This window comes from Macrotis lagotis, chromosome 6 (assembly GCF_037893015.1).
Source record: "Macrotis lagotis isolate mMagLag1 chromosome 6, bilby.v1.9.chrom.fasta, whole genome shotgun sequence".
NCBI classification, from domain to species: Eukaryota; Metazoa; Chordata; class Mammalia; order Peramelemorphia; family Peramelidae; genus Macrotis; species Macrotis lagotis.
The window spans coordinates 218,973,504-218,990,225 of record NC_133663.1 but is presented as its reverse complement, the minus strand read 5'-3'; the positions used below and the strand labels follow the sequence as shown (position 1 = coordinate 218,990,225).

The following is a 16,722-nucleotide window of genomic DNA, read 5'->3' as shown; positions in this document are numbered from 1 at the left end:
CCTTTAAAAAGGGGGACAGGAAGGAGATGGGAGGAGGCAGGGGATTATATGGGGGTAAATCTCATTACACTAAGAGGTACAAAATACCTATGGTAATAGAGGGGAAGAATGGGGGAGATGAGAAACACCTGAATCTTCTTCTCATCAGACTTGGCTTAAAGTCAACTTATACATACTTAGTTAAATTAAAAAACATCTAACCTTTCAAGTATTAAAAGGGGAAAAAGGGAGGAGGGGACGGAGAAAGGGAGGGGAAGTGGGGGGGAAGGGAACTAACAAAAGGAAGGGAAGGGAAAAGAGAAAAAGGGAAAGGGGAAGGGTGATTGATATAGGAGGGCAAATACACTGAATGGGTGGTATTCAGAAACAAAATACTGTGGAACACGGATAAGGGGGGGAGGGGGAAATACAAACAGAGAGAAGAAAGCATGGAGGGCAATAAAGAATTAGTAATCATAACTCTGAATGTGAATGGGATGAATTCTCCCTTATAATGTAAGCAAATAGCAGAGTGGATTAAAAACAAAAATCCTACAATATGCTGCTTACAAGAAACTCATTTGAAGCAGAGAGATACATATAGAGTAAAGGTAAAAGGTTAGAGCAAAATATATTTTTCTTCAGCTGAAGTAAGAAAAGCAGGGGTAGCAATCTCTATCTCAGACAAAGCAGTAGCAAAAATGGATTAGCATTAAAAGAGATAAGGAAGGAAACTTTGTCCTCCTAAAAGGTACCATAGACAATAAAGTTATTTCAATACTGAATATATATGCACCCAATGCGACAGCATCCAAATTCTTAAGAGGAGAAGCTGAAAGAACAGCAAAACTCTACTAGTGGGAGACTTCAACCTCCCACTCTCAGATCTAGATAAATTGAATCATAAAATAAGCAAGAAAGAAGTTAAGGAGGTGAATAGATTGTTAGAAAAACTAGATATGGTAGACTTATGGAGGAAATTGAATGGGGATAGAAAGGAATATACCTTTTTCTCTGCAGTACATGGTACTTACACAACAATTGACCATGTAGTAGGTCATAAAAACCTCTTGATCAACTGCAGAAAGACAGAAACAGTGAATACAACTTCCTCAGATCACAATGCAATAAAAGTTATAAGCAATATTGGGCCAAGGAGATCTAGACCCAGAACCAATTGGAAAGTGAATAACCTTTTAAAGAATGAGTGGACCAAAAAACAAATTATAGAAAGAATTAACCATTTTATCCTAGATAATGATAATAATGAAACAACATACCAAAACCTATGGGAATCACTCAAAGCAGCTCTCAGGGGATATATTATAGCTTTAAATGCTTACATTAATAAACTGGAGAAAGAGGAACTCAATGAATTAAACATGCAACTAAAAACATTAGAGAAAGAACAAATTAAAAATCCCCAATTAAATACCAAATTAGAAACTCTAAAAATTAAAGGGGAAATTAATAAAATCAAAAGAAAAAATATTGAATTAATAAATAAAATTAAAAGTTAGTATTATGAAAAAAACAATAAAATTGATAAATCTCTGGTCAATTTGATTAAAAAAAGAAAGAAGAAAATCAAATTGCTGGTATCATAAATGAAAGAGGTAAACATACCATCAATGAGGATGAAATTAAATAATTTGAAATTATTTTGCCCAACTCTATGCCAATAAATTTGAGAATCTAAGTGAAATGGATGAATATTTACAAAAATATAAATTGCCCAGGTTAAATGAAGAGGAGATTAAATACCTAAACAACCCTATCTCAGAAAAAGAAATTCAACAAGCCACCATTGAACTCCCTAAGAAAAAACCTCCAGGGCCTGATGGATTCACAAGTGAATTCTACCATACATTTAAGGAACAATTGGTTCCAATTCTATATAAACTCTTTGGAAAAATAGGGAAAGATGGAACTCTGCCTAACTCTTTCTATGAAACCAATATGATGCTGTTACCTAAACCAGGAAGAGGTAAAACAGAGAAAGAAAATTGTAGACCTATCTCCCTGATGAATATAGATGCAAAAAATCTTAAATAAAATCTTAGCAAAATGATTACAACAAGTTATCACTAGGATAATATAGTATGATAAAGTAGGAGTTATCCCAGGAATGCAGGGTTGATTCAATATTAGGAAAACTGTTAGTATACTCAATTATATCAACAACAAACCTATCAGAAATTACATGATCATATCAATAGATGCTGAAAAAGCTTTTGACAAAATACAGCATCCATTCCTACTAAAAACACTAGAGAGTGTAGGAATAAATATACTGTTCCTTAGAATAATTAGCAGTATCTATCTGAAACCATCAACAAGTATTATATTCAAGCGAGAGGCTAGAGGCACTCCCAGTAAGATCAGGGGTGAAACAAAGATGCCTATTATCACCACTACTATTTAATTTTGTATTAGAAATGTTAGCTTCAGCAATTAGAAAAGAAATTGAAGGAATTAGAATTGGGAAGGAAGAGACAAAACTTTCACTCTTTGCAGATGACATGATGGTCTATCTAGAGAATCCCAAGAAATCATCCAAAAAAACTACTGGAAACAATTAGCAATTTTAGCAAAGTTGCAGGTTATAAAATAAACCCTCATTAATCCTCAACTTTGCTATATATGTCTAGCAGGATACAGCAGGAAGAGGTAGAAAGAGAAATCCCATTCAAAGTAACCTCACACAACATAAATATACTTGGAAGTCTATTTTCCAAGACAGACTCAGAAACTTTTTGAAAACAATTATAAAACACAAATTAAATCAGATTTAAATAACTGGGCAAATATCAACTGCTCATGGATAGGTAGAGCTAATATAATAAAAATGACAGTTCTACCAAAACTAAACTATCTGTTTAGTGCCCTACCAATCAAAATTCCAAAAAATTACTTTAATGAGTTAGAAAAAATTATAAGTAAATTCATGTGGAGAAATAAAAAGTCAAGAATTGCCAGGAGATTAATGGAAAAAAGTGCAAAAGAAGGTGGCTTAGCCCTACCTGATCTAAAATTATATTATAAAGCATCAGCCATCAAAACTGTTTGGTATTGGCTAAGAAATAGAGTGGTGGACCAGTGGAATAGACTAGGAAGAACAGGAGGCAATGATTATAGTAATCTGCTGTTTGATAAACGCAAAGAGTCCAGCCATTGGGATAAAAACTACCTTTTTGATAAAAACTGCTGGGATAATTGGAAGTTAGTATGGAAGAAACTTAGATTAGACCAACACCTAACACCCTTTACCAAGATAGGATCCAAATGGTTACAGGACATAGAAATAAAAAACAATACTATAAGCAAATTAGAAGATCAAGGACTAGTTTACCTGTCAGATCTATGGAAAGGGGAGCAGTTTATGACTAAGGAAGAGATGGAGAACATCGCCAAAAACAAACTAGATGATTTCAATTATATTAAATTAAAAAGGCTTTTGCACAGATAAGACCACTGAAACCAAGGTCAAAAGAAATGTAGTAAATTGGGAAACAATCTTCAAAACTAATTATTCTGACAAAGAACTAATTTCTAACATATACAGAGAACTGAGTCATATTTTTAAAACAACAAGCCATTCCCCAATTGACAAATGGTCAAAGGATATGCAAAGGCAATTTACAGATGAGGAGATCAAAGCAATCCACAGTCATATGAATAATTGCTCTAAATCATTAATTATTAGAGAAATGCAAATCAAAGCTTCTTTGAGGTACCGCCTCACACTGCTCAGATTGGCCAACATGACCAGAAAGGATAATGATCATTTTTGGAAGGGTTGTGGGAAATCTGGGACACTGTTAACACTGTTGGTGGAGCTGTATACACATCCATCCTTTCTGGAGAGAAATTTGGAACTATGCCCAAAGTGCAGCAAAAATGAGCATACCCTTTGACCCAGAAATACCACTACTGGGTCTATACCCTGAAAAGATGATGAAAAAGCGTAAAAACATTACTTGTACAAAAATATTTATAGCAGCCCTGTTTGTGGTGGCAAAGAATTAGAAATCAAGTAAATGTCCTTCAATTGGGGAATGGCTTAGCAAACTGTGGTATATGTATGTCATGGAACACTATTGTTCTATTAGAAACGCCTGGAGGGATCTGCATGAACTGATGCTGAGTGAGATGAGCAGAACCAGGAAAAAACACTGTATAACCTAACAGCAATATGGGGGTGATGTTCAACCTTGAAGGACTTGCTCAGTGCAGCAATCAGGAACAATTTTGGACTGTCTGCAAAGGAGAGTGCCATCTGTATCCAGAAAAAGAGCCGTGGAGTTTGAACAAAGTTCAAGGACTATTCCCTTTAATTTAGCAAAAGAAAAACCCAGATATCTTATTGTCTGATCTTGTTACCTCTTAGACTCCTTGTCTCTTCCTTAAGGATATGATTTCTCTCTCATCACACTCAATTTCGATCAACGTACAACATGGAAACAAAGTAGACTGACAGATTGCTTTCCGTGGGGGGTGGGGTGGGGGAAAAATTTTAAAACTCAAATAATATCTTAAATAAAAAATAAATATTAAAAAAATGTGCCCAAGGAAAACAGAAAAAAAACTTGTTTGACTATTTAATTCAATTAAAATCATATGTCATGGATTGATATCAGTATTTTTCAGTAATTATCTGCATGAAAAGACATTTCCAATGATGAAATATATAAAGTCTTATTATAGATCAAGACTAACAGATACATAGTTGCAATCAAGTTTGATGATTGGAATGCTAATTTCAAACACCAATTTAGTGAAATATTATCCTCATCCACTACTACCCCCAAGAGAATTATATTCTCATTAGACTTGTATTATGAAAATCTGTAATCAATTATTATTAAATATATAATTTCATCAATAAAAATTTGTGGAAATGTTTTTTGTTATATACCTATATAATATACTTGATTTTGCCTCCTGACATACACAGCAAAACAACTTACTATCTAGTCTTATTTTTAAATTTGAAGCAATGGGGGTTAAGTGACTTGCCCAAGGTCACACAGTTAGGTAATTAAGTGTGAGGCTGGATTTGAAGTTAGGTCCTCCTGACTCCAGGGTCAGTTCTCTATCCTAAGCTGCCCTCATCTACCCTTTTAAAGAAAAGGTTTACTGACTGGTTTTGAGGGCTGATAAATCTTTGATCCTTTGAGAACTGATGATCAGTCTGACATTTTTCTCTATAAATTTAAATGAAAATATGGAAAACTAAACAGATGTAGACTATGAGGTTTTGGAAACACAGGAGTAAATCACTACTTCTACAGTTTCAATAATTTCTCATGTATTTTAAATATACATGGGCAATTAAGGCAATAAGGCACAGTGGGTAAAGGGCTCAGGTTGAAGTTAGTATGATTCGACTTTGAATCCTGCATGCAGCATTAACTAGCTCTGTTGTCAAAGACAAGTCACTCTCTTTGAACTTCTGGCTTTTAGTCTATAAATCTGAGATAATACCTATATAATACCTATCACACAGAGTGGTTGTGAGGATCAAATTACAAATATATGTTAAAGTTGCTTACAAATTTAAAATCAGTACATAAATGTCAGATAATCTTAGAAAATATTGTTTTATCCTATTTTAGAACTCATTTTCTTTCTCTAGTGAAATGACTTCAACAAGCTAACATTAATTTTGAAATCGTTGCTTATATAAAGTCTCTATTTCATTATTCTAGTGCATTGTATGATATCTTTATCACACATTTTCTTTTTTCCTTGTTTTTCAACTTAGGGCATTTAATATGGTTAAATACAGTCATGCACAATTCCTTTATAAATATGTCCTCAGACTTGAGGTCATTTCCCTACTAAAAAACTTATATTTTCACTTAAAAATATATTTCTTTGGTGAACAGTTTGCTCTGTAATTTCCTAAGTGAAACCTACTAGTTTTCATTGGCTTTAGTCAATGTATTTACTAAGGAGAAATCAGTGACAAAATAGCAGAATTTACATGTCTGATTAATATGTTTTGCATGCATCTTCAAATCCAAAGTATAATCATTTTGCAGTGTGAATATATAGACTTCATTTTCCTTAGTTAAGCAATACTTCTGTAATTCATAATTATCTATTATGGCAAAACTCTGTGATAAAAGAGGAAGTATTGTGGTAGCAATAGTGAAAACTAAAGTCTAAAGGGCAGTCAACCCTAAAAGCCATAAAAGAATGAAATAATTTTACAATTATATTTCTTTCTTTCTTTCTTTAAGGCAATGGGGTTAAGTGACTTGCCCAAGGTCACACAGCTAGGTAATTATTAAGTGTCTGAGGCTGTATTTGAACTCAGGTCCTCCTGAGTACAAGGCTGGTGTTCCATCCACTGCGCCACCTAACTGCCCCCATATTTCTTAATCTAGAACAGAAATTACATTGTCTACTTAGTCAAAGAAATGCAGTTTCATACTATAAGAAATTACACTTTCCTTTAAATATTAGTTCAGTTTCAGATGACAATAAAATATACAAACTGTTAAAAATAACATTATTCTTTTCAGCATAAATAGATACACAGAAGTTGATACATTCATTTCATATTTTATTAATGATGTGTTAAAATACATACAGTAACCAGAGTACCTTAAAGAGCATCTGTTGTCCTTTTGAAAAATAGAATTCATAAAGATTCATCACACATTACATTACAAAAATGAGACATCTTTTTAAATAAAAGATGTTTTAAAAAAGATTGAGCCAGAACATAGACATGGTATCTATATTTAAGTACACTAGTGATTAAAACTGAATGCAGACATATAATCTAGTGTCCCTGCTAAGGAAATTTTAGGATGGAGAATAAACACATGGCCTCAGAATCTGAGAAGTTATATTGCTAAAAAAATAAAAAAAGTTCATTCTTCTTGAGATCATGAAGGCAAACAGAATAATGTATGATATTCTTAATTACACCTAGGCAAAGCCAAAAATAAAATAATAAAATAAAAATTAACAAAGTATGCTTTAAGAAATCAAGTCGAAATGAAACAACTGCATTATGTCTTAAAATCATTTTTTCATGTCTTCACAGCTTGGATCTGATCTGGTGACAAAAAATAAAAATGAACAAGCATAAATCCTCACATGGCAAAAATGCACTAAGTAATCCCAAAGTACACAAACAGCATATTCCTTTATGCTATCAATTTGGAGCTAATGGTAGCATTTACCACACTAAAGTATATAATAAAATAAAATGTAAGCCAACCAAACTGTCTAGATGGATATAAAATGCAATTAAAAAAGGTAGTTTTAAAGGTGGAGGGGAAAATAGGTTATGGTTATATGAAAAAATGAATATTCTCTGAAGGTTTTACTAAACAATATACTATACTTCATTAGGAAACAAAGAATTCTGCCTTTGTTTTATAATAAATAGGTGGTTATAAAAACCACCAAATAGAATACAATACAACAGGCCATTCAGTTCCCTTCATTTTAATACATGGCAATATGACACTGAGAAAAGGCAAATTTTCAAAATGAAGCTTAAAAAGTTAACTGTATACAATATTTGTCCAAAATGAACCAGAATTTTCCTTTTTTTTCTTTATTAGGACATGAGTGGAAAAAACCCCAACGTAATTCAATATTTTGACTTTATATTTTACAATGTCTTCTTTCTTAATTTAATTTGACACAGATGTCCTTGGTCAACATATCAGAAATTATGAACACCAAAGAATATAATTTTCTTTATTTGCTGTTTATTTTTCAAAATAGCTCAAGCTAAGCCCTACAGTGTAGACCCATTTGATAAATATTTATTGAACTGAATTATGGAAGATATTTAAGATAATTTTATGGCTCAGCTAAAAATGCTGCTTCTTTTATGAGATGTTCAAGGATACTTCTGGTCCACTGGGCTTTCCCTTTAAATCTCCCAAAGTACAGTTAAACTTCTTTATGTGTTTATCATTCTTTGTTTGTATTATTGTTAAATTAATATATTTGATCTAAATTATAAAGTCATTGCAAGTAGGGATGATATCTTATTTATTCTTGCAAGCTCCTCCCCATCTAGCACTAGCCTTGTATATGATTGTAGGCACTAGATAAATGTTTGATGAATTACTTCATTAAGCAATGAAAATGCAAGCTATCTACTATTACAAAAGACAATACAAGAAAGAACTTATCATTTTCAAATGAACTTATAAATAAGTTTGATTGTTTAGATACACAAATATTGTATTCATAATTTTTTTTTTAAAAAACAGCAATTTAATATTTAGCAAGGTATTTTCCAGATGATTTTGGATCACTACTGACGCCTAGTGGTTAGTTCAAAAAAGAAAACATTTTTAGGAAAGCCAGTGCTGTTCTTTTTACACATAAACAGTCCTGATGATCCACACTCTCTTCCCCAATCTCCTTTGTAATCATCAGTAAGCATTTGTAAAATGCCTGGTCAATTAATCAATCAGTCAACAAACATTTCTATATGCTAGGCACTGGGAAATACCAAGAGAAGCAAAACTATCCCTGGTCTCAAGGTATATGTATTTTTAATGGATAAACCAATATATAAATAAATGGGTACATATAAGATACATATAGAGTAGACAGAAGGTAACTTTAGAGGGGAAGGTTCTCACAGTTTAGGAAATCAGCAAAGGACTGCTGCAGAACTCATCTGAGCAGAGGAATTTGAGCAGAATTTTGAAGGAATCTATTGAGTCAAAGAGGTAGAGGGGAGAAACCAGGCATTCCAATTCCAGCTTTGAGAACAGTCAGATCAATGGCCCAAAAATGGGAGAAGTAGTGCTTTGTGTGAAGAATAGCAGGTAGGCAAAGGTTGTATCAAAGAATGTACATAGGGGAGTAGTGTAAGAAAACTGGAAAAGTAAAAAAATGACAGGTTGTGAAGAGAGTTAAATGGTAAAAGACCTTATTTTTGATCCTGAAGGGTAATAGTTTATTAAGTGTATATGTGTGGTATGCAACATGATCAAATCCACGCTTTAGGATGGTGATGACTATATGGAAGATGGATCAGAGTAGGAAGATGCTTGAGGTAAGGTGCTCCATTAAGGAGATTATAGCAAAAGTCATGTGAGAAGTGTAGAGAGGGTCTGAGGAACTGAACTAGGGCGTTGATTACGAATGGAGAAAAAGGGACACATAGGATAGAGATTGTAAAGAAAAAATGTCAAGATGTTACAAGTGACAGTATATTTAAAATAAGAGAGTGAGAGATGACATTGATACTGCAGTGTATGCCCAGAATTAGGTATGCCCTCATTGCCTTTAGAAGACAATGTTTCTCTTTCCAAGATAATGGCCCCATATGGGAATTCCACAAGGCCTGAAATTATTTGAAATAAGTTTCTATAGAGGAAGTGTCCACATTATTGACGTCACTGATTCCTTGAAGAATTAAGAGTTCTAAAGTATAATAAGAGTTCAGGCCACTTTGGGCATAGATGTACTATTCTTCACACATTGATTCTTCAGTTGGTACATACCATGTGAGGGGAAAAAATGACTAAACTCAAATTAAGAAGTCAAGAAAAGGAGGATTTAAAATAGGAAGTCCTTATCAATGCATTTCATTCATTATTTTACTCTGACCAGAGCAGGAGCATTCTATATCAAAAGTCTGACTAGGGATGCTTATTAATGATTGTGAGCATTCAAAATGAATCCATCATGAATGGCAAGGAGCACCTGGTGTCATAGGGTCTTTTTGAGAGGCAGTATCTTTGAACCTTCACTCAATTCTGCTACCAGTGAAAATTTAGGTGAAAAGCTGTTTCTCAATTTCTTTGATCTCAAAACAAAGACAGTATTAACTAACCTATTCTTGAAACTATCTTAATGAATCACATAAAATACATTTATAATTAAATTCAATGAATTTTAAATAGCTATTGTTATGTGAGTATAAATAGTACACTTCAGAATGTTATCTATAAGAATTTGGTGCAGGGGGTATTGAGATACTTAAATGGACAATTTGGTTCACACCATTCATGTTATTTTCCTATTATTGACAATAAATGTCTGAAACCACTTGCAGAAATGTTAAAGTTTGACCAAAATATTCCTATTACTATATTATTCTCTACTTGGATACATTATTAATTATAATATTAATTTCTAGTCACTTTATTCATAATTTTTTTCTGCCCAGCAAACCTAAAAAATACAAGAAAGTGGAGTAAGATTCTGGGTACTTACTCGGTAGTTTTTTCTGACAGCAGAAGTAAGTGAAAGTAAGGAAAAAAGACATATGACATAATCAAAAGTAAACTTAGAAAAGAAATAGAGTAGAAAGGAAACAATGGAATGAAGATATATTAAATAGCAGATGTACCTTGTAGCCAGTCTACACCTTCCTGTAACCCTTCTCCTTTAATGGCATCACTAGCACTGAAATAAAAACAGAATACAAATCATATAATTGCATAAGTTATGTTTTAAATCAATGTACAGAGCTAGCATAATTCAGTGTCACATATTCTTCAAGTTTTATGAAAATTTGGAATGAGTAAAAATAGATAGAAGCTTTTGCTCAAAAGTAAAAAATAGAGAGCTATTCATAGAACACAATTAATTTTGATAAACAATTTTGCCACCCTGAAAAACTGTTACACTTGTTATATTGTAAATGAAAATGCAATTCCAATTATTATTTTCTAGAACTGGCAAGAGATTTGTACTGAGGAATTTACATTGTTCCTCTTTTGTCCTTGCCTGTTTCCTTTGAAATAATGGTACTTATTTTTAAGGATAATATTATAGTCTGACTATGGAACTGAGAACTTTTTCTGTCTAGAGATAACTGACAAGTGAAGGGAGCAGATCTATAATTAGTCAATGGAATCCTCTAATCAAATGAATTCTCCAGATTGTCTTCCCTAACAAATTCACTATTTTAAATTCACAATTTTAAAACTGATAAGAATATAAGTGAATAAATATAATGTCATAAAGTATCACAATGAAGAAGTTTTTCCTTTTTTTGGATACATGATAGTACTCTGTCTAGATATATGTTACTCAATTTTCAGTTCCCTAGAAAAGATTAGAAATTATAGGTTAACTGCCACTCTATAGTACTGGAGGGAGTTTCCAATTTTTTGAAATCACAAATCTTAATAAAAAGATAATTATTATTTAGATCAATTTATGGAGAACCAAATAATCTACTCTTTAAATAAAAATAAGTACAATGAATTTAGTTATGCCTAAATAGATATACTGTATTTTTCCTTAAAAGTTACTACACATTTGATTAGATCCTTTGGCAAGAGATACTGTAAGAATAATAAGTATATGTAATTAGCTCTTTCAGATCATTAAGCTTCCAATTCTTCATGTAATAGCACTTTATGCTTTGCAGATAGATGGTGGAGTGGACAGAGTACCTAGTCTGAAGTCAGGAAGACTCATCTTCCTATGCTGTGTGACCTTGGGAAAATCAATTAACTCAAGTTTTCTCATGGGTAAAATGAATTGGAGAAGGAAATAGGAAACTACCCCAGGGTCTTTGCAAAGAAAACCTCAAATGAGGTCATTAAGAAGTGGACATGACTGAAAATGACTGGATAACAACAAAAAAAGGACTTTATAGACATTATAGGCAATATCTGAGTTAACTACGAAGATCATGTAGTCATCCATTTATATCTGGAAGAGGTCACTGAATGCTACCCCTTTAACAGATAAAGAAATTAGGATATTTAACATCTCTAACATGGAGGTTATTTAGTTTAGAAATTCGGAAATCAAAGAAATTCTAAAGACTTTTTTTTTTTGGTAAAATGTTTTTATTTTATGTTTAAATACAAAAGAAGAAAAGGGAAAATAATTTCCATGTATACAGCAGACCAAATATTCAATATAATACAACAAACTTTCATTTCAAGAAAATCTATAACTACTGAACATTGTTTTCAATGTTGCCCAGCTTTTTGCTTTGCTTCCTTGTGAGTTTTCTTTTATTCTCTGCTAGGCACTCCACCCCCCCAAACCCCAGAAAGCTAAATCAAGTGTGGATAAATATACATAAACTTACATATCTTTAGGCATATACATGCATATACACAAATACAATCATAATTATATATGCAAAACTGTACTATTTTTTTCCAGGCATCTGTTTGTCTTTCTTTATAAATCCATTTTTCCATTTTTTCGAAATCAATCTGCTTACCATTTTCAACACCACAACAATATTCCTTTTTGGATTCAAATAGTATCTTCAGGGGACAGCTAAGTTGGTGCAGTGGATAGAGCACTGGCCCTGGAGTCAGGAGGACCTGATTTCAAATCTGGCCTCAGACACTTAATAATTGCCTAGCTGTGTGACCTTGGGCATGTCAGTTAACCCCATTGCCTTAAATAAAAAACAAAAAAATAGTATCTTCCTTCATAAGATCTTTGATAGAAATTATTTGATACTTTGTAAAGTATCAGAATCTGGCTTGTTATTGAACAATTTAAAGCATAAATAAATCCTTATCCTGAGAAGACAATCTAAAAGCTTTCTGCATCTTTATTACTCAAACTTAGTAACATTATTCGTTCCTTTTCTCTAGTCACAGAAAAAGCAATATTTTCATTCCTCACACAAAAATACTTTTATATGTGCTTTTATTCCATTAGCTCCTGTCTTCCACAGGATCCTGCTCTAACAATTATCCCCACATCTTTAATCTTTTTCTCCTTCCCATTTGTTTACAAATGTGTTTTTCACCAATCCTTGAAAAAACAAAGAGACAAACCAACCAATCTTCTCAACTCATTTAGCCCATCTTTTCCTTCCTCATTTTACTAATAAACAACTTGAAAAAGTTGTCTAAATTCAATGCTTTCATTTCTTCAAAATCTACTTTTTTTCTAAATCCCTTATTATTTTACATCTACCTTATTATTCTACAGAATATTACCTAAGAACTTCACTTAGTGTGTTGGGATTTTAAAAAAAATATCAGTACTCATCCTTTGTTAACAGCCCTTGATACTACTGAACATGTCCAACCTGATATTTTTCTTCTTTTTCTGGCATCAGCAGACCCTCATAGTTCTCTTACCTCTTTAATCACGCCTTCTTTTGTTTTCTTCACTAGTTTATCTTTGTTCTAGAACCGTTAATATGGACATTATGGGTACTGCCCATGGATTTGCATGATACATGTATAAGTGTTTAAAATGCAATTTTATTGTTTTGGGGAACATTGAGTAGAGAAATAGACTCTGTTAATGCAGACTGACAACCATTTTGCATCTTTACATCTTAGAAAGTTAGCTTGTGGGGGGGTCATATAATATAAATCTATTTCAAAGGTAGGATTTGAATACAAGTTGCTCTACCTCCAAGATCATTCTCTCTTTATTATTTACTAATTTCTCTTTCCATGCTACTTTTCTACTCAAACTCATCTTCTCTCTATGCTCTGCCTTAGCTATCCCATATCCCACTAAAGCTCTGCCTTAGCTATCTCATATCCCACTACAGCTCTGCCTTTTACTTATATGAGCATGACTCCTAAATCTCTATCTCTAAGCTTTGAGTGCATTATTCTTTACCTCTTCACTGCTTCTGTTATAAGCTCACTTTTTCTTTGTTTTTAGATGTATTAAAGGTAGATTATTAGATATATATATAAGAGCATAACTGCTACCTTAGAAACCTTTATTTCTGTCGTCTTGGTGATTCTTCTCTTTTTCGAACCTTATCATATACATTCAATTACTATTAAGTATGATATCGTGCAATATCTCTTACATTTTTAACTTCTCTTTCCTCCCATTACCACAACCTTAGTTTAGGTTATGGTTACTACATTCTGGAATTAAACCAATATCATATAATTTGCTCATCACTTTTCCTCTCTGAAACTCTCTATAGAACCCTTTGTAATGTTCTAAAATGAATGCGAGTTCAGGGTGGGGGGAGAAAACATTTAAAGAGGAAAAAAGAGACAAGGAAAGAAGAGGTGAGAGACTCTAGAGAAAAAATATCACTACCTCATTTTTAAAAAACCTATGGTTATTCCTTTTGGGATATTTTGTTAGTAAAGTGTCAATAATCTAAACTGTCAAGAAACTGTTTCCCAAATATGGGATAAATTCTTTTCTAAAAGTAATTAATAACTTAGATGTTCAATTTTATTAATTTCTCCAAACATCTTGTAATAGTGCTTTAATGATCTTAGGAATACAAAATTCTGAAAAATAAACATCTTAGTTTTCTAAGAAGCATGATTAAAATATAGCTAGTCAATATATAGGATATATCTTTATTGCTGTGTTGTGGTCCAGAAAAGAATGATCAAAGCTGAAAAGTGTGCTATTTTTTTTTAAATGGGAAAGGAAAGGCAAACAAAAAAACCTTACCAAATATGCCATGGTTTATCTTTGATGTTCTCTAAGGACAGCAACTGAGACACTTTTACAGATGTTAATGCATCTCTAAGATCCATTTTGTTAGCGAAGAATAAAATTGGTATTCGGCGGTGCTTAATATCTGAGAAAAACACAAACAAGGCTGCAATCATTCTTTAAGTCTATCATTATCTTAAGAAGTGAAAACAAAATAGGAAAAATGCTTAACATTTCTATAATTTTATATTCCACAAAACACATTTTAAAATATATACATATAGTCATGAGATGATGAAATTTATCATTTACTATAGACATAAGTTCTGAACCAAACCCAGATAGAAAACATTGGAGAGTTAATGATTCAGTACTTTATTAGAACTCTGGAGAAGCAGTCAGATGTTTGCAAAAAAACTCAAACAAATCCAAAAAACTAATCTCACCAGTATCACAAAAAGAAGTATATTGGAATTAAACACTAAGAATTTGTTCTAAATATTTTATCTTAAAGGAAAAATGTAAATTTCAAGAATATACTTCTGAAATTTAAAATAATAGTAGATCTGAAAAGTATTTTTGAATAAAATCTTGAGTCATGGTATACTTTTAAGATAGTAAAGAAAAGCCTTGAAACATTGAAAAAATAATAAGCAAGTGAAGCAAAGGGAATTATGTAATTGTGTTATATAATGCATACTTAGAAATTTTGGAATATTTAACTGCATAACTATAATGCAATGTAGTTATTAGTATTGGAAGATAAAATCACTCACCTGGATGATTCAGGAGAATATCAAGTTCTTCTTTGGCTACAACCATTCTTAATCTGTCACTACTATCAATGACAAATATAATGGCTTGGCCATCTCTGTGCAATACATAAATGGAGGAGAAAAATTACAAAAACTTAAAAAAGTTTACCAACAGCTCTACTAGTAACAAATTAGGATTTTCCTCTTTGTGTATAAATATATGTTCCTCCAAATATGCCTCCTAGAAGATGGTGATTTTTAACACATGTTCATAACAAGTATAGTCCCAAAAAATCATAAAAAGTTTTTGGAATATAGCATTAAAATTTTATGCAGTAAAGTTGAACAAAATTTTCAAATAAGAACTTCAGAATATTAAGAGTAATAATAACAACTGACATATCCAGGGCTTTAAGGCTTGCAAAATAAGTTATCCATATACACCCATTCATTTGTTCATATAAATCTCATAACTTAACCTCCCTTTGCTTCCTCATCTATAAACTAAAGCCTTTGGGGTATCTTCAGTTCTCAATGTCTGACTCTAGAAGCCTATGAACCCTTTCATCTAACCCTTTCAATAATGAGTGTTACTGTCCTTTTTTCTTCATGACAAAAATGAGGCTCAGAGAAGCTCAGATGTCTTGACTAGTGGAACAGAGCTAGTTAATGTCAGAGACAAGAAAATTCAAGGCTTTTTGGATCCAAACTGTGCCACACAGCTTATTTTAAGCATGTCAGGGTTTTAAGTATAGTAGTATTTTTAGGTGGGACTCAAATTAATGGGTTGTACAACAATTTAACTATTTGTATTAATAAGTCTTCCCATGCTTCTCTATATTCATCTTGTTCATCTTTTCTTGCTGCGTAATGATCTTTCTTTACAGTCATATAGAACAATTTGTTCACTGTTGGATTCTTGTAACTATAAACCGATGGGTATAAACCATGTTTCCAATTCTTTGCTACTGCGAAAAATGTTGCTATAAATACTTTGATGTATATGGAACCTTTCTTTTTTCTATCATTGATATTCTAGGCATAAGTATATGCCTAGAAGTGGGTCCTTTGAATCAAAAGGTATGGACATTTTAGTTATTTTAATGACATAATTCCAAATCACTTTCTAGCATATTCTCATCTTTGTCATCATTGCAAATTTTCTAGGTAAAACTTCAGAATTCTTTGTTCTACATTTTTCTTATTATTAGTGAGTCCAGGTAGTCATTTATATGCTAATTCTTTTGAGAATTTTTTATACATAATGATTAAGCTTGGCCCTGAAGAAGAAATATAGACTATATGTACCTCCCTCCCTTTTTAGCAAAGGTAGGTGTGGAAACCTATAAAACAATGATAAATTTGGGTGATTGCTAGTTTCAGTGAACTTTTTCCTTCCCTTGATATTCTTTGATACTAAGGATGGCTTTATAGGAGAAGTAGCTACCATCTATCACAAAAATGGAAGAGTCATCAAATACACCCCCTTCAATATTAGGATATTATAACCATAGAGAGATTAAGTAACTTGCTCCAGATCACATAAGAATAAGTGACAAAGCTGGTATTTGGATTCAGATTATCTGATTCCAAATTATGCCCTTTACACTGAACTAGATAGCAA

General features: G+C 32.3%; 1 protein-coding gene across 1 annotated transcript in view; it reads right to left on the bottom strand.

The window, feature by feature from the left end:
* Positions 1-1,548: 1,548 nt before the first annotated feature.
* Positions 1,549-16,722, bottom strand: part of ARL6 (ARF like GTPase 6) — a 62,171-nt gene continuing 46,997 nt past the window's right edge. Inside the window, exons 5-8 of the mRNA XM_074192303.1 lie at positions 15,120-15,214; positions 14,359-14,488; positions 10,331-10,386; positions 1,549-7,054 (exon numbers count right to left, since the gene is read on the bottom strand). Coding sequence (XP_074048404.1) covers positions 7,029-7,054; positions 10,331-10,386; positions 14,359-14,488; positions 15,120-15,214 — 307 coding nt within the window. The 3' untranslated portion in view covers positions 1,549-7,028. The remainder of the gene's footprint in view (positions 7,055-10,330; positions 10,387-14,358; positions 14,489-15,119; positions 15,215-16,722) is intronic.